This window comes from Temnothorax nylanderi, unplaced genomic scaffold (assembly GCF_030848795.1).
Source record: "Temnothorax nylanderi isolate EJ_2023f unplaced genomic scaffold, tnyl_v1.0 TNYL_tig0189_pilon, whole genome shotgun sequence".
Taxonomy (NCBI): Eukaryota; Metazoa; Arthropoda; class Insecta; order Hymenoptera; family Formicidae; genus Temnothorax; species Temnothorax nylanderi.
The window spans coordinates 98477-124899 of record NW_027249251.1 but is presented as its reverse complement, the minus strand read 5'-3'; the positions used below and the strand labels follow the sequence as shown (position 1 = coordinate 124899).

The window sequence follows — 26423 nt, the reverse complement described above, 5'->3', positions numbered from 1 at the left end:
ATATATCGATATACTCGCCGGCCTCGATAATCGGAATGTGACTTGATGTGACTCACTTCATGCTGCATGCTGTATTACCAGAGAGAAACCTCTGGCAGTAGTTGACGTATATGGTTAGGAACATTATACAACAAAATACATTTCACGACGTTGCCACAGAAGGAATTTGAGGTAAGGAGTCAAAACTCTGGCCAATTTCTTATTTCATTTGTTTTGAAGTAAAAGTAATTTCCTACCACTACTAACATAAACATAAGATATAAAGTGTCAGTCTATATATAATATATATAAATTATATATATTAAAAATTGATCTTTTATCTGGATGCAATACAGTTATATTAGCATAAAGATCAAATGGAATCGATCAAATACAAACTTTCTTTCCACTTAAATATTTTCAGGACATTTAGTAACTTTATCCATAGAAGACACTGTAATAATCGAGGATGTCGAAGGTATTGGACGAGGAGTTGAAGCAAGCCTTCTCAAAGCTGCACGAGAAGATGGTAGACACTAAGCAGAAGTTAAAACTGGCTGATATACAAATTGAGAAGCTGCGGCGTACGAAACAGCGGGCAGAGCTCACTACAAAGGAAATTACCAGCCTCCCTGGAGACACGAGGATGTACGAGTCTGTCGGTCGAATGTTCCTCCTAGATAACATGAGTAACATTAAGAACGGTTTGGAAAGTAGAATAAAAATGTCCGACGAGAAGATCAAGACGCTAGAAAATAACAAAACGTACCTGCAGCGGAGTTTAAAGGAAAGCGAAAATGAGATTAGAGAAATGATTCAGCAAAAGCAGAGCAAAGAAACTTCGGGTTAAAACTTATATATCGATGTATGTGAATGCTATTTCAATCATTAATATCCGATTCTCACCAGTATCCTTTGAACCTTTCGGGTATACCTCTATAACTTGGGATATGTATCTGTAAATATACAGTACCTATGATAAATTCATCATCTGTTGCCTAGACATCACGCTTCCCACGTTCATACATTTTTGTAATTGTGACTTTTTTTGTATGCTATACATGGAATAAAGTAATGCGCGCGTGTGCGCGTCAATGAATTCATTAGTTTGTGAAAGTCAAATCAATTCAATTATTTAATTATATACAAAATTATACAAAAGAGAGACATAAGAAATGTATTGTATGCATGTAAGCAATAATGATTGTAATTAAATAAACATTTTGATTTTATAGCTCGAAAAGTGTATATTGAGAAAGACAGTGTTTCTTTATTTTTATAGTTCAAAACGCTCTGTTATCGTTTACTATTTTCGCAAAAGCGGGACAGATAATAAATTATATATATATACATATATATATATTTTTTTTTAAATCAAATTTTCTTGTGATACTTTGTCAATTTTCGAGAATTAATATTTTAATCGATTGAAAAAATAGGTAGGAAAAGAAATTACAAACGAACGAAAGTTATTAATGACTTTATCTGATAATTAGCCGGCATAACTTTTAATTACTAACATTAAATAAAACACAAATTTACTTAAAATTGATCATTGATTTTCGATTTCCGATAAGTTTACCATCGATGGTAAAATTAACACTACTGGAATATGGCGACATCTCTTTTCATGTATAATGTTCTTTGAATACCTGATGTGTACTACGCGGTGTACGCCGGAGCGCGGTGACCAGCGGTGACCGGTGACATAACCTCTTCTTTGAAAAAAGTTTATTTCGATCAGTGCAATGTCGACATTATTATCAAGATCCGTTGCGTTATTAAATAGGAATTACAATGTCTTTACAAAGGTAATTTTTCGTGAAAAATCTACTATATGTTAATATTCTGAAACAGCGATAATATTTTACACCCTGCAATGTTGCATACTGTAAACTTGCAGATATATTTGTTTATTAATTTTTATATTAAAAATGAAAGCTTCATAGTCTTTATTTGAAATATTGATGAAAATCAGATTATAAATGCTATGAAAATATCAACATTATTAAAAGACATATGTAAATTATGGATCATATGATTATATCAACTTACAATTAGTATATTGCTTGTAGATCTTATGTTTAGTGTTTTTGAAATAATTAAAAATTGTATAAAATTATTCTTTTTTTTTTATTAGTAAACTTTAATATATAAAAAATTTTTTATGAAGTTTTCTTTACGTTTAATTAATGATTTTTTGTTTATTCAGTTTAGATACATAAATACATCAAGTGCATTACGTCAACAGTCTAGCTTGCCCAAGCAACCGACAAAAATAAAGAAATCACCAATTACATGGAAAAGTTTGACAGTTTCCGGTATTATCGGTACTGCTTTTGTGTTATATTTGCATCACCTTAGAGAGGAAAAAGATAAGACCTTGGCGCGGGAGAGAAGACGACAGTTGGGTAAAGCTAAGATTGGTGGCAAATTCGAGTTGGTGAATACGGAGGGAAAGATAGTGAAGTCTGATGATTTCTTGGGGCAATGGGTGTTGATATACTTTGGATTTACGCACTGCCCAGATGTTTGTCCCGACGAAATTGAAAAGATGGTAAACGTGGTAAACACTCTTGGTAAGTATTAGATTAAAATCGATTATAATAATTAAAAATTATTACTTACTACCGAATTCTTGTATCTTGTATGTGCAGTGGGCCGATAAAGTACATTATTTCTGTTTTTGCAGAGAAAGAACACAATTTGAAGATTCAACCAATTTTCATATCAGTGGATCCAGACAGAGATACACCCACCGTTGTCGGCAAGTACCTCAAGGAATTCTCCGATAAGATCATTGGTCTCACTGGCAGTATCGAACAAGTTGGACAAGCATGCAAGGTGTACAGAGTTTATTACAGTAATGGCCCTAAAGACCAGGATGACGACTATATTGTTAGTATATCATGAATTAAAAGCAATTTAATAAACATAAAAGATCATACAAGCGATTTAGTAATCATCGATTTTGCGATACTGCATTTCCTTTTTCTAGGTGGATCACACGATCATTATATACTTGGTAGACCCAGAGGGCTTGTTCGTGGATTACTATGGGCAAACGCACGACGTAGAGAAGATTGTGACTAGCATCATTGTAAACAAGTTGAAATATGATCAGTTAAAGAACGATACTTCTTCCTGGCTGCCATCGTTGCCACTCAAGGGAGTGTTATAAGCGTTGTGACATTCCTATGTACAGATAATTTTTAAGTCAGTATTGTGCTACAGGAAATTTGTGTATGTCGTACATTAATATTTCACATATGTATAAATATATATGTAAAGTATAGATGGATAAATAATATTTATTTTTTAATGCACGATGTGAATACAAAAGAAATTAATTGATTTTCTTGGTAGAAACCTGATTACAGAACTGTACAGAAATTGGATAATAAAAGATTTATTATATTCATCCTCTTTTTACATCGATGTATCATAATTTATACATTAAATTGATTTGTGTAAGTGATACATCAAATATTTGCATATCCGATCTTGATACAAATATATACACATTTACATACACGTAGTGAGAGAGCTTACGAGGTAAAATGTTTTACCGAACGTTTATTTTTGGAGTAAAACGTTCTTATCTTAAAATTGATAACGCTCTTCACGATAGGCAGCGCTATCGATGCTTTCCTTAATCAGAAATTTGCAAACATTGATTATCTCATATACATATTATTTTTTAATATATTTAGTAGTCTTGAAAACTAGAATTTGTCGAACAAGATTTTCAATATTGTTGCGCGCTTAAAAAATAGCGATGTTGGTACTCTTTTATCGCGATATTCACGATAAATAATGAACGAAGAAAATTATTGTGATATCCTGAGTCTATTCCGCCATATGTAAAAATAGAGTGACTTTCATAGTATTTAAATTAAGTACCTGCAAAAGCGTCTTAAGTCTTAACGTTTACGTGATGTTTGCAGTACAACATAGTTGCTAATAGAATTGCTGATAACAGGCTTATGGTTCGCGATGATATGGCCGTATCAAAGTTCAAGCAGCTTTCATTTATTTATACTACGTGTGCCGAGTTTAGCATTTTTCGCGGAACTGAGCTTTATAGGTGACGGATGGCGCGTCGCGTTTCGAAACACCGAGGTACGTCGACGAGAGATCATCGGAAATTCCAACAAATCCCTAAAAATACTAAAATATAAAAACATTGTCTGTACATTATCCTACACATAAACTTGCACGAATTAAGATCTACGATATGGACAGCTGCGCAAATGACACAATATCCCTGAAAAAGATATAATAGAGCTAAAAGAAAAAAACTCAGTCTCTCCGTTTTGCAAAGTCGCGACGGAGCAAGAAAATGAGCGAAGGAATCAACTTTTTTTATCCTTCTCTATTTTTTTGCTTCTTCGAGAATTTATAGCAGGATTTAGAAATCCCCCCTTTCTTTTTGGACGATGGTTCGTTTAAATGCGCGTTGAACGTTTATGGGAGAAGCAACATGCGTTCTTTTTCCTTTTTATCGTGAAATATGGATGTTATCACGGGTGTCCGCGATGCTGATGTAGATTGTGCAACTCGTATGCGAGGTGACAGCACTCGGAGTCGCTCCATCGATGCTGGTCGCGGATTTTGTCGTTCGGGCCCGACGCATCCGACATCTAAAAGAAAGACAATCATTCGCTAATTCAACAGAAAGCGATTTTGGGTCAGGAAAATGGAATTAATCACCTCTCTCTCTCTCTCCCTCTCTCAGGGAAAAAAAAAACATTGGACATCTGCACGATAAACCTTCGATTAATAAATGAATTAATTTGTCCATTCAGACGATTGCCATTGTTAATTGTTACTTAACTTATGTCAAATATATTTCTCAGTGTAGCAATTAGAAGAGTGTGTTACCCAATATTAAAATCTTATATTTAATCTCATATTAAATATACATAAAAATGATTTCAAGTCCTACGAAATATTGTACTGCTTCTTCTATATTAAATTAAATATAAATATAAATTTACAAGCGTAATAAAATCAAATTGTTTGATAACAAAAGTTTGATTTTTTAAATGATTATTTGATTATTTGATTTGATTTATTTACACAATTACAAATTGGAAAAAATCACTTCCCGTCTCTCTAAATGTCTATATAAATATTTGCGCTTTCGAGATTGATTGTTCTTGCCCGGCTTTCTCGTTCAGTCTCGTATCTATTCCGCGATGTTGAATGGTATCAGAGCACGATGAAAAAAAAGAGAGAAAGAAAGAGAGAGAGAATTTTATCGGCAACTGAATTACGGGTATTACGTAGTGGACGCGATACTCGCGGATACTCGCGCAAAACGATGATACTCACCGAGCAGAAAGAGAGCAGTGATTGATCCGTGTACTTGCTGCACATGAGTGATGTATGATTAGCATGATGATCCTGCGTCGTTGGTTGCGTCGGCGGCTGGCCGTTACCGGCAATCTCTAAGTAGCCACGGCTGCTCGCTAAACTACCTCCTCTCGTTCCAACATCTGCAAAATTGCATTGCGGGTCGTATACGTTGCAATACTTTGCGTACCGCATAACGCTGCGACTCGGGTAGATTTCGAGCATTCAAGTGAACGCTCCTCTTTGCAGCAACGGTATCGACCGGATTCTCTGACTTCGAATTTAGTCATTTTAAGGGCGCCAACTCGTCGCGACGTCTGACTTCTCTCACGGTGTATCGTGCTATATTATTTTCAGCATAGCTATGAAATATTCCCACTTTAGGATTTCTAAGGCGACAGAGAAAAAGGACCTCGAGTATCACTTATTTAACGTACCTTATGTATCTAACATTCTCGTCGATCAATGTGTAGCGAATTTTTTAAATAAATCTGTTATGCCATTACTTACGTTACATGTTTAGCGATTTACAATTAGTTAAATACCACGATACCTAATTTATCTATCATTTATATAATTTATTCGAAGAGTTAAAAACGACTAAAGGCCGATTTCAACATCTCCGATTAACTGTATCCTTCGATTAAAATTAAACTCACTCTTCGTCTCTTTCTAAGGGGGACAATTAGAAAGAGATGAAGAGTGAGTTTAATCGAAGGTTGCAGTTAATCGACGTTGGTGAAACTGGCTCTAATTTAAGTTACACAAAATTGAAAAAATGCATCAATTGTTTCGTATTTTCATATTTTATGAATTTCTGAAATAATAGAAGCCTATTTAAAGTATTCTGGAAAAAATTTGGCAGAAGACTTGTAATCATTTTTTTAAAATTATCAGCGTAGCCCGTCTTTTAATCACTTATTAAAGAAAATTAAAATCAAAACAGTTTGAACAGTTAAGAGAGTTACTTCGATCAAACTTCGATTAACTTAGTTGGCAATTAAATTATCGAGTAATGCCTATGTCATTTTCTTAATATAGATATAAATAGTTATTATAATTTTTTGTTTAATGTATATACGGGGAGAAAGATTAGATCAGAAACAATGAATTTTACTTAGAAAATTTAGTCAATTCGTTGAATTGCAATCACGTCGATAAGGTTAATTAAAGTTCAATCGAAGTCGCTCCGAAACACCATGACTTAACAAGAACGAGACACACATAAAGGGACACGACGTTTCGTAGGATTTAAGGGGACACCTTGTGTACTCGCCATCGAGTGGGTGGATCGACGAATGGCACGATCCTGGAAAAAATAGGAGGGCGCCTTCCAGCGCGACTTCCACCATCTAGGCCTTCTCGAGTGCCGACGACTGGATTTTGCGCCATTGTTGCAACTGCACGTGCTGACCGAATGCGTCGACGGTCTCTGGCCCCATCGAATCCCGCGGTGTATCCACTTGATACCGCGAAGTGTACTCGATACTTCGGTTCTCACCTCGCCGTTCAGGAAGCAATACAGCACCGCCACGAAAAAGCCCTTCCAGAAACATAAAGATAATACCGCTCTTTTGCTCGTCGATCTTAATTCTCATCCAGCAAAAAGCTTGGATCCTTGTCTCAAACGCAAACCTTTAAAAAACTATAGCATTCTTCATATTATAAATTGTAAAGAGACATGTAATAAACATCATTTAATCATTTCATTTAAATATACTTCCACTCAAAAGTTTAGTTTTTTATTTAGTTTCTTATTTTCCCCATTCAATAATCATGCGTTCGTTTGTTAAATTTACATTTTATTAGTTAAAAAATACATGTTAAGAGAAAGAATGCAATGAATTAAAATTCAGTAAGAGATAAAAAGAAAGAGAAGGAATTATACACTAAGTTAAAAAAATCTAAACTTTACCATCTGTGCGGCTGTTTAAATATTTCACTGTTCAAAGATATATAAAACTAGTAAGCAGCACTTCTGAGTATCAAATTTAAGATATAAAATTATCTATCCAATTATCTGCTCCAATACCGCGTTTAACTCAATTTTTTTAACTTTATGGGTTAATTAGCTCAATTTTTGCAACACTGATCAACTTAGCTAGTTGGTGAGACATAATTGATGAAGTCGTTACGAGCGCACGATTTCTTGCGTAATAATTTTAAGACAGTTTGGCGACCAGTAAAGTAGATTAGTGCTATTAATAATTGCGTGTTACCTGGAAAGATGCGAACAACTGGTCGCAGAAGAGCCAAACGACTTCTACGGTCTCATTTACGCCGATGCTATATGACATCCCAATAAAGAACGCGTAGTGAACTCCAAAGAGCGGCACCAGAACTAATGTGCTTCTAGTCCATCGCCTAATTATCATATTAGACATACTTGTATATTCAATCGTATATAAAATAATTTTATGCATATATCATTTCATCATAAAAATTTCATCAAAACGAAAATAATATTATAAATTATATTGTACTTTTCTATCGTAAATATAACTTTTGTTACACATACATTGCACACAGAGCTTACTTGTATCTTTCCGTTTCTTCCGACATGGTAGACTTGAGTTTCACCAGCAGCACTCTTACGATGTTGATGAAAAGCACGAAATTTATCTAGCGTAGCCAGATAAGAACAGATGAATTTTAATGTGCGACTGAATTAATTACGAGCCCAACGAGGCATGCTTACCAAAATAGAGAGTATCGTGGGCACCCGTATGAAGAGGAACAAGAGAGAGTTCTCGTTGGTCGTCCAGCAATAGTTATCCTGGAATATGATCCTCGTAACTACCCAGGGTAAGATAAATATAGCTGGCAAACCTGTAAGGCAAAGTTGTGACAATCGCATAAGAAATGTATTAAATGGATTATGCTTATAATAATAAGTTTCTCTACGACAAGAGGAAGTAAATAATTTAGTACAAAGTGTTTTCTGATTTCTCCCCCAAAGTTTATAATCACAGAAAAAGATACAAATACATTTTTTAAATTATATAATATCGGTTAAGAATTAATAATTTCAAAATGATAGAGTTAAAAAATATCATTATGTATATGTATACATATATAAAATAATATATTGTACATATTTACAACTAAAATAAAAAAATGCCTGAGATAATTTTAAGATAAATTCGTTTATGACTATTTGAGAAAAATAGATGGGAGAAAAATATGTATAATAAAAAACATAGTTTTGTAGTCGAAATTATGTCATTGTTGATGTTGTTCGTATCGCTGCACAATCACGGTTAGAACCGTCGTGATTTTCAAGAATTCTTGAGAATTCCTGAAAATTGAAAGATTCTACATTTCCCTGTAGGGAATCCTGTTACCCTTTATTGCCGAAGACAGTCAGAATGCTTCAGAAGAGACTTACACCAAGCAGACTTATATTCTGTCTCTTGTTCCACGTTAAACACGATTGATTTCTACTAGTGAAATTTCAAAGTATATATTTTAATTATCTTTAAACGCGATAAAGAACAAATAACAATAAAAAGATAAATTATATATAAACGTTTATTAAAACAAAAGAATATCTCCTTGCAGATTAATCAAATATAATAAGAACAAATTATTGATTCGACTTTATCGTCTTCATTCGTTTTTGAATATAAAAATACAAAGCCTTTTAATCTTGATAATTAAATCTCAGATTAAATTCTGAGTAAGGAAGTGTCAATATTTTATTCTTCAAATTTATTTAAAGAAAGTTTTTATCTGATATATTTTCTTAATATTGAGCATCAAAAAGATTTAAAAGATGATAAAATAGTTATATTAATTAAAGAGCGCGAAGTAAATTACAACTAATGTAGGGATATGTGATTGAAATCCCGAAAATCCTTTAGAATTAACGGTAATTTCTGAGATTACTTACCCCATCCGAAAACGACGTAGCCTGTGATGCTAGAATTGGAATCGGTGAAAAGCGCCAGGAAGACCAGGTTGTGCAGATATATACCTTCCATCAGGATCCAAGAGTAGTTTGCCAGGATAAAGTACTGCCACAGACTGGTGAACGTCTTACATTGCCAATTGCTCTCCTTCTCGTCGAGCAGCCAGTAACCCTCGTTGACTTTGATCACGGCTTCCGCCAGTCCGATGCCGGACTCGAAGAGTACGTCCTTCAGTAGCGCCATGAATGCTCGCATCACGAATGAGACGAACAGGTGCATGTGCAATATATTCCGTGGGCATCGCAATTTCCTACGTCCGATGGGAGACAAACTTGAACGTGGCAACGCGAATTACGTTTCGATTAGGACATTAGGAGATGCGAGACTTTATGCGGTGATGAGACATTGTACGATATGACTTTGAAACGAAACTGATCGTGCCCCGATGAAAAGATCTCGGTGATCTTCAAGATTTGCGATTTTATATCAGCGTAAACAAGACACTAAAATTTATTGCTCTTTCAGGGGCAGCCACGACGTTAAATTTCTTATTTTACAACGCGATATATTGGGAACAATAAAAAATACGATAAAATGTTTTAAGAGATATCTGACAATTTTTTTAGTCTTTTTATATTAAGAGACTCGAAAATGTTGGCAACAAAACCTCTTGTTTTGTAATCATGTGTTGATTACATTTATATAAATATACTTACTTGATGGCGGCCAAAATGCAAAATGCAATGATGAGAGTGAACAGCGAGATTGAGTAGCCGAGTTTCGAGATGGTCTTGACGATCGGGAAGAATTTCTACAACATGCAATTGCGTTCTAAATGGGAAATAATTAATTATTGACTTACCATTTACCTATGAGAATTTAATTAATAAAATAATTAACCGGTGACGCACGTTTGTAATTAATTGTAAAATTAATATAAAAATAATTAAATTAATTTCTGTGAAGTATCATTATAAATTATAAATATAAATAATTTTGGAAATTTATTGACGTATACACACACATTAATAAATGATTAAATTGACTTTTTACATGTAAGCAATCTCAAGTGCAACTTTTCCTAATTAATTTATTGGCGGTAGCTTCGACAAAGCTACCGCAACAATGTCGTTATATGATCTCTATTAGGAAAGCAAATTACGAATTAAGATTGTATTTAATTTATAGCTTTCATAAACCTCTCTAATTCTCTTCTATACAGATCTCTACTGTACAATATATTGACGGTATTCCTTGTCTTAGGATGTGTATTTTCTTCCATGCTAGCTTTATGATCCTCAAGGAGATCCCTTGCTATTATGTTATGATTTCGTCGTCGCTTTACAAAAGCTCCTGTACGAAACTTGTATAGTCGTCCTATATTCACGCATTGAGCAAAACGCTTCCATCGTATTTGTTTGTATTAAATTATGGTCAAGTTTGTATTAAATTTGCATTAAAGCTGTCAATTTGTGTTTCAAATATATTAATTATTTAATCCTCTTAATTATTGAGCGATTTTAGTAAACGTCTCTAAAATTATAACGAGAAATTATTTGCTCTGTTATTTTTCGCTGTATATATCGTTACATACTAATCGTTACAGACTGAAAAGTTGATAAAAAGACAAGATAGCTGATTACTAAAAAAATAGGATTTCCTTTAATTTGGATTTTAAAGCCGACGCCTCAATTTTGACGCTATTTGTGCGAATTCTGTCTGATTTAATAATAAAGCGTAGAGCTCTTGATGAAAAAATTTTTCCAGTATTTTCCGCCCGATCTCCTCGATAACACTGTTACGACAAAGTTATTGGCTCATTTGCTCGCCCGCTCGGTTCATTATCGTCCAAGTCTGGAAACTAACTCCGCAGCAACGTCTCGGGGTCCCCGTGAATAGTGCAAAGCGTCGTGACGCATCCCCCTCCCGCTGGACAAAACGTCGTTTACGGCTCTCATTTCCTCATGAGTAGAGCCAACTGACGTCACGTCGCCGTGTGATCCGATCGATCTTTTCATCTCCGCCGTTTTCCACACGGCCGCGGCGCAGCGGCGCGGGCGGTGCCGCGGAAACCCGGCAAAAAAGAAGGTTCCGAATTTACTTATCCTTACGTTTTTTAGCGAAACGGATAATCTACTGTTGTCTTGGCGTCACACGGTCTTATTTCTTTACCTTAATGAGAGTAGCGTTGTTTGGATGCGCGTCTGACATGTTCATCAGGACGGTGACCAGCGAATCTCGATAGCACTGGGTATAGTTGGTCCATGTGTTATGGGTTTCGGCGTTCCAGTACCATTCGCCGTTCGGCATGCATTGCTTCGAAGTGAATGCCTGAAAGACGCACTCCCTCTTATTTCTTCGATCAATTCGACAATGATTATTCGTTAACAAAAATATCGGGAGGCATCGCTGCTTCTCGAGCTACGAGAGAGAGAGAGAGCACACCGAAATAGAGGTTTACTTCAAATTATGTTTCAAATCAATTTTGTTTAAGGTAGAATTTCAATTCGCGGATTATTTGCAAAGATATGTATTTAAACGCGAACGTAAGAGTTATAAAACGAGATGACGTGTAGCGAGGCTTTGTCTAACAAAGAAAAATGCAGCTCGAATTCGTCGAGGAGTCGTTCAGACACGTCGCCGAACCGTGTCGAAGACATTTCAATCACTTAAAGCTGAAAAATGGATTTTATCGTCGATTCACGAGGATCTTAGAGCTATCAGAGAGCGGCGTTATTAGATCGAGAAACTGATCTAATTAAGTTTCTCAGTTCTAAGAGAATCGAGAATCTCAATATTAATTCGTTCCGGTCATTGTTCCATCGAATAAAATTTTACCATTGAAAGTAGTTTCCGGAGAATCTACACGAGGATTGATCCAGGTGAATTTAACATGACTATACATACATGAGCGTCGAAACCCACGATGTAAGAGGGACACTGCTGAACAGCTAGTTGTCCAGGTGCTGTCGAGTTCCAACATAGTATCTTGTCCCAAATCTCGGGACACCAGCCTGAACAGATCGCATCGAAATATTAGCGTAAAGATAAATAACGAAGATATCTGAAGCAGCAAACTAATTATTATTATTGTATATGACGCGCAAAGAAAAAATATGGTTGGGAAATATCCTGTCCCAACGTTTTTATTTTTTTTCGAGTCCATACAGTCCTGTTTATAAATTTTTAATTACAACTCGGAAAGATACCACGTAGATATTTTTTACATTAAGTTCTTTATATTTGCAAAGCGCTTATAAACTATATTTGTTTAATAAACGTACATATGAATATTCTATGTTAATTCGCATGGATTTCTGGTGGCGCGATTCAGTAGCTGGATGGAAATAATAGATCTGGTTCCTCAGTGCACGATGGGATTTCAGTCACGATATACAGATCCAGTTATACATATCCCGCTGTATTATTATTAAATGTGTTGTGCGTTACGTCAAGCGAATCGGCCATTATCGTAAACGGCAGGGCGCGGCGCAGCGGCGCGGCGGCCGCGGCGGTGAGAATAATAGGCCACCGAACGATTAGGATTGTTCGTTCAGGATCCGGATTGCCGGTCTTTTAGCGGTGAGCTTCACGCGGCTTATATACAGGAATAGGATATCCATTAGGTCCTGGAGATCCGTATAGAATTGCATTTAGCTGTATCATCACATGTATATTAAGGGTCCACGACTCTGTATGCGAACAGTATGGCCACACGGGGTGGCAGGCTACCCTATTCACTTGAAACAATATTCGATATTATCGCGTACGTTATCCGTATAAGCCGTGAATTACGCTGCCGTGCACCATATACTTCCCTTGCGCGCTATATACATATGTATAATAACTTTGTTGAGAATGCGAGAAAAAAGTATTATAATTAAATATTAATAAGAGTAGATAGATACATCAACAAATACACTAAAAATGCGAGAAGAAAAGCATATAAAATGTATGAGTATCGAGAGCGTTTTCGCTTTTTCGGTATCTATAATCCTGAATCGAATAAGGTACAAAATATATGTATAGGTAATTACACTATATAGCTGCATAAGAAAGTTTGGGGAAAATATATTTAAAACAATTATTAAAATAATAATTAGGACAATGCACGAGACTTTGCTAAGACTACTAAAAAAGTTTATTGGTTCATCGGGAGCCGTGTTTAAAACCTAGGTTCTCCATAAAATTATGAATAATAGTAAAACTGAATTATGTAAAGCAGTAGAATTATAAAAAGTACTTCTAACTTCGTGTAACTGTGTCAACTATAATCTACATCGCGACATTATTCGCGTCTTTATTCTTTCAAGTTGCATTAAAATTTTTTGTTTTCTTTTTTAATAATTGTAAAGGTTGTAAAGGATGAAATAATTTCCCGCGCGGAGCTTTTCGCCATTTATCTCCATTTTAACGTCAATTAATTTAAAATGTTCTTCTCTTTTGAATAGATCAAACTGCGACGAATGCTTTTGAAAGATCTCTGAATGTGTTTAATCGTTCCGCCTTAATAATTGAAAGGATTTACGCGTGGAAATTAAGATTCAAGTTAATAAAACAACTAATCGTCAACGCGATTTGCGTGTTAAGCAACACCTCTGTGGAACTTCCTTTTGTAAGGCGACACAATAAATGCGAAACTCGTGAAACTCGCCTGAATTCACAATGCTGCTCGTGTAATTAATGGCGGCAGGCGGCACACTATAAACTTCGCGTTTGATTTTGTCGACCTGCTCGAACGGGCCAGCATCGCAATGCGAGATTAATTGCGACGTTAATTGCTCCGGAGACATTCTATGGATGCTGTTTACTTACGCGCGTGTGTACACGCGCGAAAACGCGAAGCGTGTGCTGCGACACGTGCGAGAGCGTGCGGTTAACATTAGTCCGTGCATCGTGCGTGTCCGTGTCATCTTTGAATCTTTCCGCATTCATGCATTATGCAAGTTTATAACCTGTTGATTTTCAATTGTTTACTGTCGCCAATACTGATGATCAGAATTGCGCGATACTTAAAAAAAAAACACCGTAAATTATTTTGTTTTCTGCGAACCATGCAGGAACACAAAGAAGTCGAATTGATCTCGCGATTTAAATTCTCTTTCACTACGACGCAATTAAAATGGAAAAATAAAAAATTTCTGAATTTTGGAGTCTTGATTGTATCATTATTATTTATACATAAAAATGTTTAAATGACGCCAACATAATGCGAGCACGATAATAATATTTAAACAAACGTAAATGCCGTAAGAAATATATTATTAATATGTAACGCTGCCAAATAATGGAGAAATTAGTGTAATTATTTACGATCCTATTATAAATAATAATTATTCGTAGTTTGTGATCGACCGCGTCACCTTCCCAATATAATTAAATAGCCCGTAGTTCGCCTATTGTTTTGTATCCAACTAATACAGCGATATTAATTAAAACAAGTCGACATCTAACGATCGGTCGTAATTTTCACCTAATACAGAGACAGACACGAGTAGGTTAGACGCGCGAATGGAGAGCCGAGAGATTATGATATGATGAATGATACGAAGCAGCCGGCGAGTGACATTCGCAGCAGGCGTTGGATTCAAGATCGTTCGAGCATATGGTAAGTCTTACTACTAGAAGCGCTTTTTTAATGGAAATCATGCCAGCCCCGTGACACATCGCACAATCGTTCTCTCGCTCGAAATGTCAATAGTATTCGACACGCGACGATATTTCTCGAGCGTTCCATTTTTCCGAAATATTATCCCATCCTGCTTACCTGGTCCCAATATATTTCCGTGATCGCAACGCTTGGATTCTGATTCCAGTCTGTCGATCATCAACTTCTGGATTCGGTCGATGTTATCATTTCTCTGAAACAGATTCAATGTAAACATGAATTTATATATATGTATATATATATTACGTATTTGCGTGAGTACGTGCGTGCGTACGTGAGTGTGCAACCGGGTGTACTTTTGCTGTGTATGTTCTAATGCTTTAATGTTTTATTATATAATATCGCTATTATACTGTATACCATCTTGTACGTTAACAGGTAGGCTTAATATAGCAACAATATGTTGATGCCTTACCTTTTCCATTGCAATAAAGATTATTATTATTATCATTATTATTATTATATGTAACATATAATTATATTTCATTTTTAATTATAAAAATAAAAATAATTCATGCGCAGTTTGATTTTGAACATCGTTCTTGGAGCATATATTTCCGTTTTTAATTTTGCTTGAAGACTATCTTTCCCCAAAATTTAAGTCGCGTGCCTCTTAAATTTTCACTACGTAGTTCGGGGAACAACACATTTTGAGAAAATCTATACGTGGATTACGAACTAGCAAAGTACGATGGAAACCATACTTCATATTTAAGACGATAACGTAACACGATAGGACTATAATTTGTGTGATGGAATTATCGACAGAAATATGAAATTATAGCTAAAAGGGATAGGGTTAAAGTGACGTTATAGTTAAAGTAATTACTATAGTAGAGACTACGACAACAATTTCATTGCGGTCAAAGATTTTTCGACTTATTTATTTGTACGCACAGTGCGTTTATTTTATTCGATTATATTTTCATATCCATGTATATAACTGAATCATAGAATACAGATTATTCGAAATGTTCTCTCGCGCGATATCATGCTAATTTAAAATACTTATAATATACACACATCTCTATCTTTTCTGAAACACCAGTTTATAAAACGTTCGAAATGTTCTCCAACTTTTTTTCCATACATTTTAGGTAGAAAATTCGTTTAAATAAAATCAAGTTAAATAAAACAATTTTGCTTTAAATCGAGATACGGTTATCGCACAAATATTTCGAGTCTCCGTATTTAATTTGCGTATCGGTGCGTATCGAATCGGCATATTGAAATGTGAAAAACGCATCGGGAACGTGAAAATGCACGAGGCACGTTAACTCGCGCCTGTTTCCACGCGAAAGCGAAAAGCGAAAAGCGAAAAGCTCACTCCGAATGAACACCTTTGTGATTTTTAACTCGGTAAAGCCGTATCTTCTCGTTTTAACTGCATTTTTTTCTCTTTTATTGTGGCTTCCCGTAACGGAATTTGAGAAATTCCATGATTCGTTTTCTCGAGGAAGAAAAATATACGCCAGAGTTAAACGCTTATCGGATATTTTTTTTTCTATTTATATTTTTAAGCATATATCCAGAAGTATTTATCGCTGTTTCCAACAAATTTTTACTTTCAAATAGCGTGGGGTTTACGAAGAAATTCACCTTCCTGTTTTCATTAGCTCGTAATGTCGTTTTTTGCTTATTATTTTGCAGCATGCAAAATCACTTGTCAGCATTAATTGAATTTTTTCCCCTATCTATATCATAACCCTATTAGAAATTTTTAGAAAGAAGCAGAGAATTAATTAAATTGCGGTAAATTTAAGTAAAGCTGATGGAACTTTTCTAGGATAAAACCATAACCTCTTGTAGTTCTTTTCTTCTATTATTTTTATTTTTAAAAGAAGCATATATGTGTGTATACTTATGTTTTGAGGTCAAATGAAAGTAGAAATGTAGTATGTGTATTTAGAAGATAATTAACTGATACAAAATTTGCATAGATTTCGAATATCAATTGTTCTTCCGTTGTTTATTACTACTTTTAATTCTTTAATGATTTAAGCTTTAAGCATTATATAACATTCAGGAACAATAAATGTAGGTGTTATTCGTATGTTCTGTCACGTTGTGATATTTTTGAGTTTTACTCGAATCCTTCCTGAATCACAATCGTCTGTCGACCCAAATCCATGCGTACAAATTTAACAAACTAAATGTGTTATAAATTACAAATTATATAAATTATTGTAAAAAATGATATAACACGTATCTGTGTTAAACTGTAATAAATCAATAACCATTTTTTAATTAAGATTTGCGTTGAAAGTATCGGCAGTGCGTAACAAAACTTCTCGGTAAAGTTGTATTAATAATAGTTTATTAGTTTGAAGAATATTATATCATGATATATTTCTTTAAGACATCTAATTTAATTTAAACAAAAAAGAGTTAGAATAGAGAAGAATCTGTTTTATTTAGGTCTTTTTAATGTATACAAAATTATCTTTCTCAATAATTATATAAATAAAATTATGTTGCAATGATTTATGTGTTGCACGTTACTTCGACATGTTTTATATTTCTGTAAACTTCAAGCTACCAAGTTATACATTATTCTACGTGTTCCAATGAAATGTCTAAAACATCTCTATGAATGCACAAAACCCCTTCTCCCATTTTACATTTACGACGCGCTCACTCCACTTTCTTTCGTTGTATTATTATTTTGTATGCTTCTCTCCGTCGTTTTCTCTTCACTTCAGCGACACAACAATCCCATCTGACGACATATTCCTGATTGTATTACCAAGGCGGACATTTCTGTCCAGAAATTCTTATTACAATGCATTTTGTCAAACAACGTTAAAGCAAAGTTAAGAATTACCTACCGTCAGCAATCAATAATTGAATCCATTTACGTAATATAACCGTTGGTTACAAAGCTGCAAATTAATATGCAAAACGGCATCGTTACATATATAAATTATAACTAAATTGTACAATATTTCCCTGTGATAGGACGTGAATATAATATTTGCAAATAATTTATACATTATAATATCAGCTTATTTGAGATCAAACTTATTAATATTATTATTATTGTTATTCTCAATTGTAATGAAGCATAATAATAACAGCTTGTTGAAACAAAAGTTTACGCAGAGGGTAGTTATATGGTTGATATTATAAACATCCACATTATCCTAAGCAACTGTGTAGCTTTAACTCTCATCAAAAGAAATAGAAAGTGATAGAATGTGGGAAAGCGATTTATGGCCATTTGCACGGCTATTTCTTTCGAGTATACGAAGCAGAAATCCATCCGGAAGTTTCCAAAGGTTTCATAGTTCGCCGCACATTCTTCCTCGTGCCTCCCTCCTCCTCCTCCTCAACGTGAAGGCGAGGCGATAAATTTTTCTATTTTCCTTCTAACTTGCTCTCCCACGCATGTCGCCTGTTGCGCACAGATCTCATAAAACGTGCGCGATTATTCTAGGTCAAGTACTCGAAATAAACTCTGCAAATAACGCTCGGAGAATTAGCGGTGCATCCCCCTTTTCCTTCGCATTGCGGTCTCTGAATTCGTGCAAATTCATTCCGCAACAATCAGAGCAAACTAATAGTATAAAAGCCCGTATAAAAGTTTATCACTGTTTGCGAAGCTGCCGGTATAATCAATAAACCTTCTCATGTGTCGCGAATGTTACACGTGATATGAAGGGTCATCGCCGTCGGCAGAAATTGTTTTGCTAAGATAAATGTAAAGATATATAATAAATATTGATGCGTTATAATAAACAGCGCATAATAAACAGCAATTCTCAAAAGTGTTGAATAATTGTTTTGAAATTTTTAAGAAAAACGATTTAAAAACGTATTCTTTTAAAAATTTATTATTTGCATGTTTCAAGCACAAGCTGCTTTTATATTACTGTCTTTCTCCCTTTGCTTCTTATTATATCAAAACTTTTGTAGAACTTTTCATACTCAATGAAAAAAGTAAAGCCATTCTTTTTAGTACTTAAAAATTCTCTTAAAACTCTTTGTATATACATATTTTGCATATTTTTTCGCTGTTTCAGATGCCTTATAATTCTTAATAATAGCTTCATTTGGCAAAGTTGTATTTTAACTTATAAGATTCTTAAGCTGTATTGCTCTTCTATATTTTTTTTGCGAATATCTTGTAGGAAAATTTCTTTATCTACCACCGTTCGATGTACCACTTTGGAGGAAATGTTCGATTGCAACGAAGACATTTCAGAGTGCGACTCTATCCCGGAAAAGATACTCATACTCTCCCTGCTTATATATAACTTACAAGTAGGCGGAAACAGACCCTCGTATATCTCTGTAACACATATCACGTAAACGAGGGTCCGTATATACAAGAGTAATACTCGGGGTAGTAAATGAACGGTCATTCAAGGAAAGGCTAACATCCCTATTAGACCCGGATTTCGCTTGAGCTCGAACTTGACCTTTTCCTGCTGAGAGGACACTTGTCAGCGCGATGTCGAGAACGTTTGGTACACGACGGCCATCAATAACAGCGATTGCTGATACTTCGTGGCCGATCTCCGTGCGCGAGATATCGTTTCTCTAACGTTCAATTTGGCCCGCTCAGATATCCGCTTTATATGTATAATCCGCGAATTATTATATATCGATGTAGATTCATTTAAATTCGATAAGCTCACAATTAGACAAAGATTTTTGAAATTCTAACTGAAGATACGGAATATTCTTGAACGAGTACGAGAATATTATTCTTGAAATGTTTTTCGAGTGCTTCTTTCAAAGATTGTTCTAGCAAACTTGCGATACAAAATATTTTCGTAATATATTGCACAAAAATTTTTATAGCGTGTCACACAGCAATTTTCTCAGTGTAGCATGAAGCAATATCTTCTGTACGAAGCATAACACAAACAGCTCTGCACATCGTATGCAAAACATCGCGTGTGTTTCTAGTCCTTTAGAACAGCAAATATACTTTGGTGGTTTTGAGTTACCATCTACTATTATAACTTTCATTCAACATAGAAACCATTAAGTAACGAGATTAAAGTATCAAAAGTATGAGAACAAAATGAGAAATGACTCTGAAGAAAAGTTTTTCGAGAAAAGAGAGAGAGAGAGGGAGAGAGAAAGAAAGAGATTGTTTATTTATACGCACTAAAAACTTGGAAAAGGTAGGTTGCTCAGGATAACTCTAAACTTCCACATCACTGCATTTTCCGTGTTGAAATGTGTCAACGGTCTACTTAGTTGACATGGTCAGACTGACACGAAATCAGCGCACGATTCTTCGAGAGAGAAGTTTCTCCGTCGCGAAGAGGAAGTGTCAGAGAAATGAAATCGACAAACCCTCGCGACAAAGTTACACTTTGACCTCGCCGAAAAGCGCCAAGTTTTGCGGGTATAGCAAAGGGTACTTAAAAGCGCGCCTGGACATGTTTTCATGCGCGGGGAAAACGTATGTGGGAAAATTATGAGATGTGCGTAATAAAAACGGTAGTATTTTATGATTTATTCGCGCAAAGCTTCTGCGTAAGCTCTCATAAGCATGATTCACTAAGCGTTTGGTAGAAGCGATTATATGTACCTATTCATTATATGCACGTGCAACGCACTGAATGAGCTCGGAAATAACTCGCTAGAGTAGCATTCGTGTCAAAAGTTTGCGAATGCTACAATAACATCGACGCAGCCGACAATATCAATACGATGAAAAAAGCATTGTTTCTATTCGGTTTCTGTAAGATTTTCATGTAAATTTTTAATTTAAACCCGGAAAATTTACTTGGCAAACTTACTACTTAGCAACTTACAGAAGATCTTTGTTTTAAAAGAGGTTTTTGAACTTTTCAGTTTCTTCCCCGTCTTTTGAATAAAAGAAAAATTTAAAAGTCGCAGGGATTCAGATATTTTTTAAACGAGCAAAAGAAGAACAAATATGAATTATTAATTCAAATGAGTTACGGGAATGTAATGATTTTTCCCAGCTTTTAAATGCACAAATTATAATTAAATAAATCTATATATACCTAGATGTTAAACCTAAAACTATTTCGACAAGTAATGTATATTATGCAGTAATTTAGTATCGCTGGATCGATACTAAATCTAATAATATTAATAATATTTACGTTGCAAATGCTCCGCGCTAATGCACTTTCGACTAAACTAAACGGAAGAACGGAGTGAGCTGCAACAAGAGTGCAACGAGGTTGAAAATAGCATGCTTGTTACGGCCAACAAACCACTTGAAGTTTTCTTAGCATGTAATTTTCTTGATGAGTCACATAAAACCGTTTTATTCGCGAAATAGATATATAATAGCATAACTGTGTAATCTTGATGATTAAGCGATCTTCAGCAAATAATGTTGCAGACAAAAGAATTTATTTAAAAATTACTACATGAGTTTTCTTAAGCAATACAATTTATTTCGAAGAAAAAAGATAATTTTTCAAAAATTCTAGTCTTGAGATTTTCTATTAAGATGTACAAGATGTTCGATGTTATATATTTTGAATGTTATAGATCACTTTTTACATAGCAATTCCGTTTTAAGTTTGCTTCTGAATAATTTACAATTAGATTAAAAAATCAAGTTTATTTATACTATGTTCTATCTTTTTATTTATACTATGTTCTTATTATTAGTAAGATTCACACAAAAAAGTTTTCTGTAAAATATAATATAGTCAGCTAAGTAAATTTTTATGTAAATTCGGAATATACTTAAAAAACTTACAGAAACCGAATAAAAGTTTGTATTCGAAATTAAATAAATTAGATGGGACTGGAACATTAAATCACTATTCAATGGAAATATTTTGAAAAATCAAAATTCAAAATAAACGAAACGGAGAACAGGAATGGTCTTTTGAAGCTTATTTCTTTCAAGTTTTTATGCCTCGATAATCCAAATTGTACCAAGTTGAAAGTTCTTAGAATTCTTGTAGCAAAGAGTATTTCAGAAAACGAAATTAATAGTTGCGCCATGTGAAAGGCCGTCCGAGAGCCCGCCTACAAGTAAAATGATCCGTCTGACCCTTCTGATATTTTCTACTGCACACTTCAAGGAAAACGTTGGCCAACGTTTGCTGATAGTTTGCGATAAACGCATATTTAGCAAATTATCTCTGCGAAGATTTAAAGATATCTGCAGAAACATTCAACAAATGTTCCCGGTTTGCAGATTTCATGCAAACCATAAGATTTCACGTTGGTAACGAACAGAAAGATCGTGATGTGGATTAGCGTTCATCAAGTACATATTTACGTAACTCGAGCTTTATTGTATATAATATATAATGTACCATATATACATATACATATAACATACCTACATATTTTTTATTAGAGAAGCAGATTCAAATAAGAGTTACAAGTCAAGATTGCTACTATCAAACAACAAAATCATTACTATCTCTTTTAAACTTTCCAATTCTCATTTGTATTTCTTTAATTCTTTCGTAAGAATCTTTCAAATGTTTCTTATCGGAAGAATTACCGAGAATATAGCGATTCTTGTTATGGCAAAGACGCAAACTAAGAATGTTTACTCGTGATTGCGAATGACGGAAAACGATGACGGAATCAATGTTCTGTTATTTGTTTCTAGATTTTTTTTGATCGAAATTCGTGATTGCCTCTTTTTCTAGCGGAGCCAGCATCAGAATTATCGTTGTTTAATTATTACTAATAAAGTACAGCGCGGGACAAAAAATTTATAATTTTATACTTTCCGGATTTATAATTTAATGGAATATTATGAAAATAATATTTAAAAAAAGGTTTATATATAGAAAAAAGCTAAATATATATAGAAAGTATACAAAACAAAAAAATATTTAATATGTTTTGTGCATTTTCTTGAAATAAATTCTCATGGTCGCAAGTTAATTCTATAAAACTATATAACAAGTTTGAAATTAAATCACATAACATAACAAAGCAGTAATAAAATAATTTGATATTTTTTCTTAATTTGAAGAGATAAACGTCACTGGTTGATGACAAAATTAACAAAGCCACAATTATTCTACAAAATATAAATATTATAATTATTGGAGCATGCAATCACATGTATAACTCGATATAACTTACGTGATGCGTTTCCATGGCGCTTTCTTGGATTATTGTCCGCCGAGTGAGTTTTCTTCTCGCAGCTGCGCTTCTTCCGACCCTCAGAACAGTCCGTTCTGAAATATATCACACATCATTAATTAATCGTCGATATTGTCCAGTATTCTCCGATATCGTGAAAAAGGGGAAAGGAAGACGCTGGTTTCCTTTTATAGTTGGCTATCGTTGTTGCCGCTGTCAATTCGCAACATTTTTTTCATTGCGCAAATATTTTTAATAACTTCGAAACGCGATAATTTTTCGATGATTAGTTTTGAATGAAACGTTAATTATTATATTGTGTGATTAATAAGCTTATTATATATGACCTGAAAGCATGTAGAAGCACGTGCAATAGATTATGTCATGTGTAAAGGAACGCTTTGACGTGGCTTTAGTCTTCTGTGCAATAAACGGGGATTGACTGTTACTATCGAGTTTAATATCTGCAACCGAGAGCTTTGACAATATTTTGATGAAAGGATTTTACATGAAATTGCTGATACCCAACTGATTCAATTGATAAATATTGACACATTATACAAAGGCAATCTTTCACATCGGTATTTTTATTAACAAAAATTAATATAAATGTAACTGCACAATAGCAATAATATTTTTGATAAGTGTGATACGCTGAAAATATCAATAAAAAATATTTAATATTTATGCTGTTGAAACAAGTTCATTGTAAAAACTTATTATGAAAATTGAAGCAATCAAGTAAGCTTATATGGTGTTATTCGATTATTATATCCTTTCTTATTATTCTATGAGTAGATTGTACGTTATGCGAAAGTTCATTACGTAAGTAAGTAATAGCCCGTTTAAGTTGATGAACGATCAAACGAGAGCTAATCAACGAAATCTCGTATCGACGAGATATCTGGAATGGGCCGGCGCGCCCTTGTTTGCCTTTTAATTGTGTATTAGTAGGTCAGACAACACACAAACACCTCTTCTTCTTTTGTAACACTACGCCCTTCAATCTATTATCCAGATACGATAATCATTAGCGATCGATCGGAAACCGAAGACAACAGCCACGGAATTTCGCAACTTGTTCGGCGAACGAGTCGTCAAGGATATCGAAGGATTCATTACAGGATAGTAATACATACTGCTGTATGTATCAATTCGACCTTTGTAATAGACACGTGTTTGATAGTTCGTGAAAGCAGATAAATTATAAGAAAAGAAAATAAATCGCGCGTCACGTTAGATAAAACGTTCATCTGGAGATGATTTCTATATTCATGCTTAATTTATTTATAAAATTTGTGTTAAGTTATAGCAATAAAATTGTAATGCAACTTAATGCGACAGAGTGAGAGGAATATCGTGCAAACTTTAGAACACTGATATTAAACGCAAATAGTTTGCCAGAGTAACATGCGACCATAGTTACATTCGCGAATCTATTGGCAATACGGATTATTTGACATTGTTGGCATATTGCGTCTTCAGCTATTTGTATGCATAAATGCATACTAACTTTACATATATTAACGCAAGGTTATCAGTAGAGTCATCAATTAAAAGCAGAAACCATTTGTGAACAACGATCGCGAACAACGATTGTGGACTCATTCCATGTCACGAACGGACTGGTGAATTTAAATATCAAGGATATGCCATGCAGCGTTGGTTACACGTTGCATTATCGATTACATATGCTTCGAACTGGTTATTTCCGTGATACATTGTTAACCATTGTGTCAAATTTGTCAAGCTCGACAAGATCAAATTTATCGGCAGGCCGAGAATGTTAGCTCGAGGAATAAATCATGAAGCTCATACATAAAGCTTAAATCGCATTAAATCTAATTAAATTATTTGATTGCTCTGCCATTGTATAGTAAACAAAATATAAATTTGGATAAAGGCGTCATACAAAGTCTATGATAGTGATTTCTTCGTTCGCATAGATCTTTTTAAAACTATTAAAATTTCTTCATGTACATACACATCATATACATAAATGTGACTAAAAAGAATTGCATCGTTTGGTAAAAATTCAGATAGATGCACTGCGTATTTTTCACGTTTACTGGTTTACTCGATCGATGCGCCTTTCAACGCAACATAATGCACGATTGCCATTGAAATAGATCAGCATGCATTGCGATTTCAAGAGTCTGGAGAGGTGTTCGAGAGTGTTCGATTGCCGGAGGCATTCGAGTGGCGTTCCGCGAGAACTCCCGGCAATGAAAATATAGAACAATGGCGCACGTGTTCGATTAGATTAATACAGGCGTAATTTGCGGACGTAGAATAATGATAAAGCCAACAGCGTGGATGGTCAAACAATTAAGGAGAAAGCCCCTCCGCCGGGACGACGCTTAGAAAGTCAATTATACCGTCACGGAAATTATATTCATAGTCTCGTAATGAGCTTAAATTGAGATCTCGCATGTTTTTCATAAACGGTATCTCAAGCAAAAGATCAATTCAAGCTAAAATTTACATTTTCTTTTTTTATTTTCAATATCTATAGATATGTTTTTTTTGCGTAACATAGATTTCTTATGCTGAAAGAGGCTAATTATTTGGATTAAAAATGTTAAAAATGATTATTCTTTATTTCACTATTACAAATATAAAGTGCGCTATTTTCAATTATAGCCAAGTTTCGTTGACGAAAACGATATCAAGTTTCTTTACGAGAACCTTTTTAGTTACAGCTAGTTCTAGGATATCGCTCTTTGTGAATATCATAGTTATAAATTTATTACAGAATAATTTCGCGAAGCAAATATAGAGAAGCGGAAGAAGTGGCGTAAGCGAATGTAGCATTTGCATTTAAATAAATATTGCAGTCCAAAAGAGACATATCAAAATGTATACGAGATGTATAGAGATCTCATGCACTCTTCCGACACATCGAAAATACTTACACATTTAAATAAATACAAAGAAGATATCAACTTTACGATATTATAACATTTCTCGCGTTGCAAGATTACCCCGGGTTACGATTGAAAATCCCTGAGTAGAGAGATTCTGGTTTAAAGGTCAGACAGTTGATTAAGGATATCCTCAGCCCATCTCAATTGTATCCCATATTTCTTGTGCCCTATTTCAAATTGTTAAATACTTGGTATTTCACCCGCTTTGCACTTTATTTAATTTGCATAAAAGTGTCGATTTCTCTCGTGATAAAGAGAGGATTTCTTTTCCTTTGACGACAAAGACGTCAAGATGCAGTTTAATAGAATCATTTTAGTTTTTAAACACACGTACGCATCAATTTCATACTCTATAATGAATCTTTATTATCGCTGTTCTTGTAGTTGGAAAAATATTTTGCAGATTAAGAAAATAATAAAAAAATTTAATATTAATATATTATCATATCAATGGAAAAATATATCGTATAAAGATGATCAGAGAGAATGTGTCTTTTTAAATTACATAAATAAAAAGAA

At 34.3% G+C, this 26423-nt stretch overlaps 3 protein-coding genes across 10 annotated transcripts in view; 2 read left to right on the top strand and 1 right to left on the bottom strand.

Moving 5' to 3' along the window:
- Positions 1–12: 12 nt before the first annotated feature.
- Pfdn1 (prefoldin 1) lies at positions 13–1227 on the top strand. Its single transcript, XM_071716640.1, has 2 exons — positions 13–171; positions 404–1227. The coding sequence occupies exon 2, from the start codon at positions 449–451 to the stop codon at positions 827–829; it is 381 nt and encodes a 126-aa protein (XP_071572741.1). The 5' UTR covers positions 13–171; positions 404–448; the 3' UTR covers positions 830–1227.
- A 132-nt stretch (positions 1228–1359) lies between these two features.
- On the top strand, positions 1360–3400 carry Scox (Synthesis of cytochrome c oxidase). Its single transcript, XM_071716639.1, has 4 exons — positions 1360–1790; positions 2192–2558; positions 2672–2877; positions 2978–3400. Exons 1-4 carry the CDS (start codon positions 1728–1730, stop codon positions 3158–3160), a joined length of 819 nt encoding a protein of 272 aa, XP_071572740.1. The 5' UTR covers positions 1360–1727; the 3' UTR covers positions 3161–3400.
- Positions 3373–26423, bottom strand: part of LOC139778602 (secretin receptor) — a 44157-nt gene continuing 21106 nt past the window's right edge. For 6 of the 8 annotated variants that reach the window (XM_071716625.1, XM_071716626.1, XM_071716628.1 and 3 more), the window contains exons 3-14: positions 22978–23072; positions 15016–15109; positions 12156–12262; positions 11421–11579; positions 9965–10059; positions 9230–9579; positions 8036–8166; positions 7874–7959; positions 7557–7701; positions 6601–6880; positions 5317–5480; positions 3373–4622 (exon numbers count right to left, since the gene is read on the bottom strand). In XM_071716625.1, coding sequence (XP_071572726.1) covers positions 4503–4622; positions 5317–5480; positions 6601–6880; positions 7557–7701; positions 7874–7959; positions 8036–8166; positions 9230–9579; positions 9965–10059; positions 11421–11579; positions 12156–12262; positions 15016–15109; positions 22978–22992 — 1746 coding nt within the window. In that variant the 5' untranslated portion in view covers positions 22993–23072 and the 3' untranslated portion in view covers positions 3373–4502. Of the gene's footprint in view, positions 4623–5316; positions 5481–6600; positions 6881–7556; positions 7702–7873; positions 7960–8035; positions 8167–9229; positions 9580–9964; positions 10060–11420; positions 11580–12155; positions 12263–15015; positions 15110–22977; positions 23073–26423 lie in introns of those variants that run through there. The other 2 variants (XM_071716633.1, XM_071716634.1) reach the window with 2 other exon arrangements.

What these genes read in the sequence shown, in the direction of transcription:
- Pfdn1 (XM_071716640.1), top strand. Translation starts at nt 449, where the DNA reads ATGTCGAAGGTATTGGACGAGGAGTTGAAGCAAGCCTTCTCAAAGCTG.
- Scox (XM_071716639.1), top strand. Translation starts at nt 1,728, where the DNA reads ATGTCGACATTATTATCAAGATCCGTTGCGTTATTAAATAGGAATTAC. An exon ending in ATTACAATGTCTTTACAAAG is followed by an intron (nt 1,791 to 2,191) that starts GTAATTTTTCGT and finishes TTGTTTATTCAG; the next exon opens with TTTAGATACATAAATACATC. An exon ending in ACCAGGATGACGACTATATT is followed by an intron (nt 2,878 to 2,977) that starts GTTAGTATATCA and finishes TCCTTTTTCTAG; the next exon opens with GTGGATCACACGATCATTAT.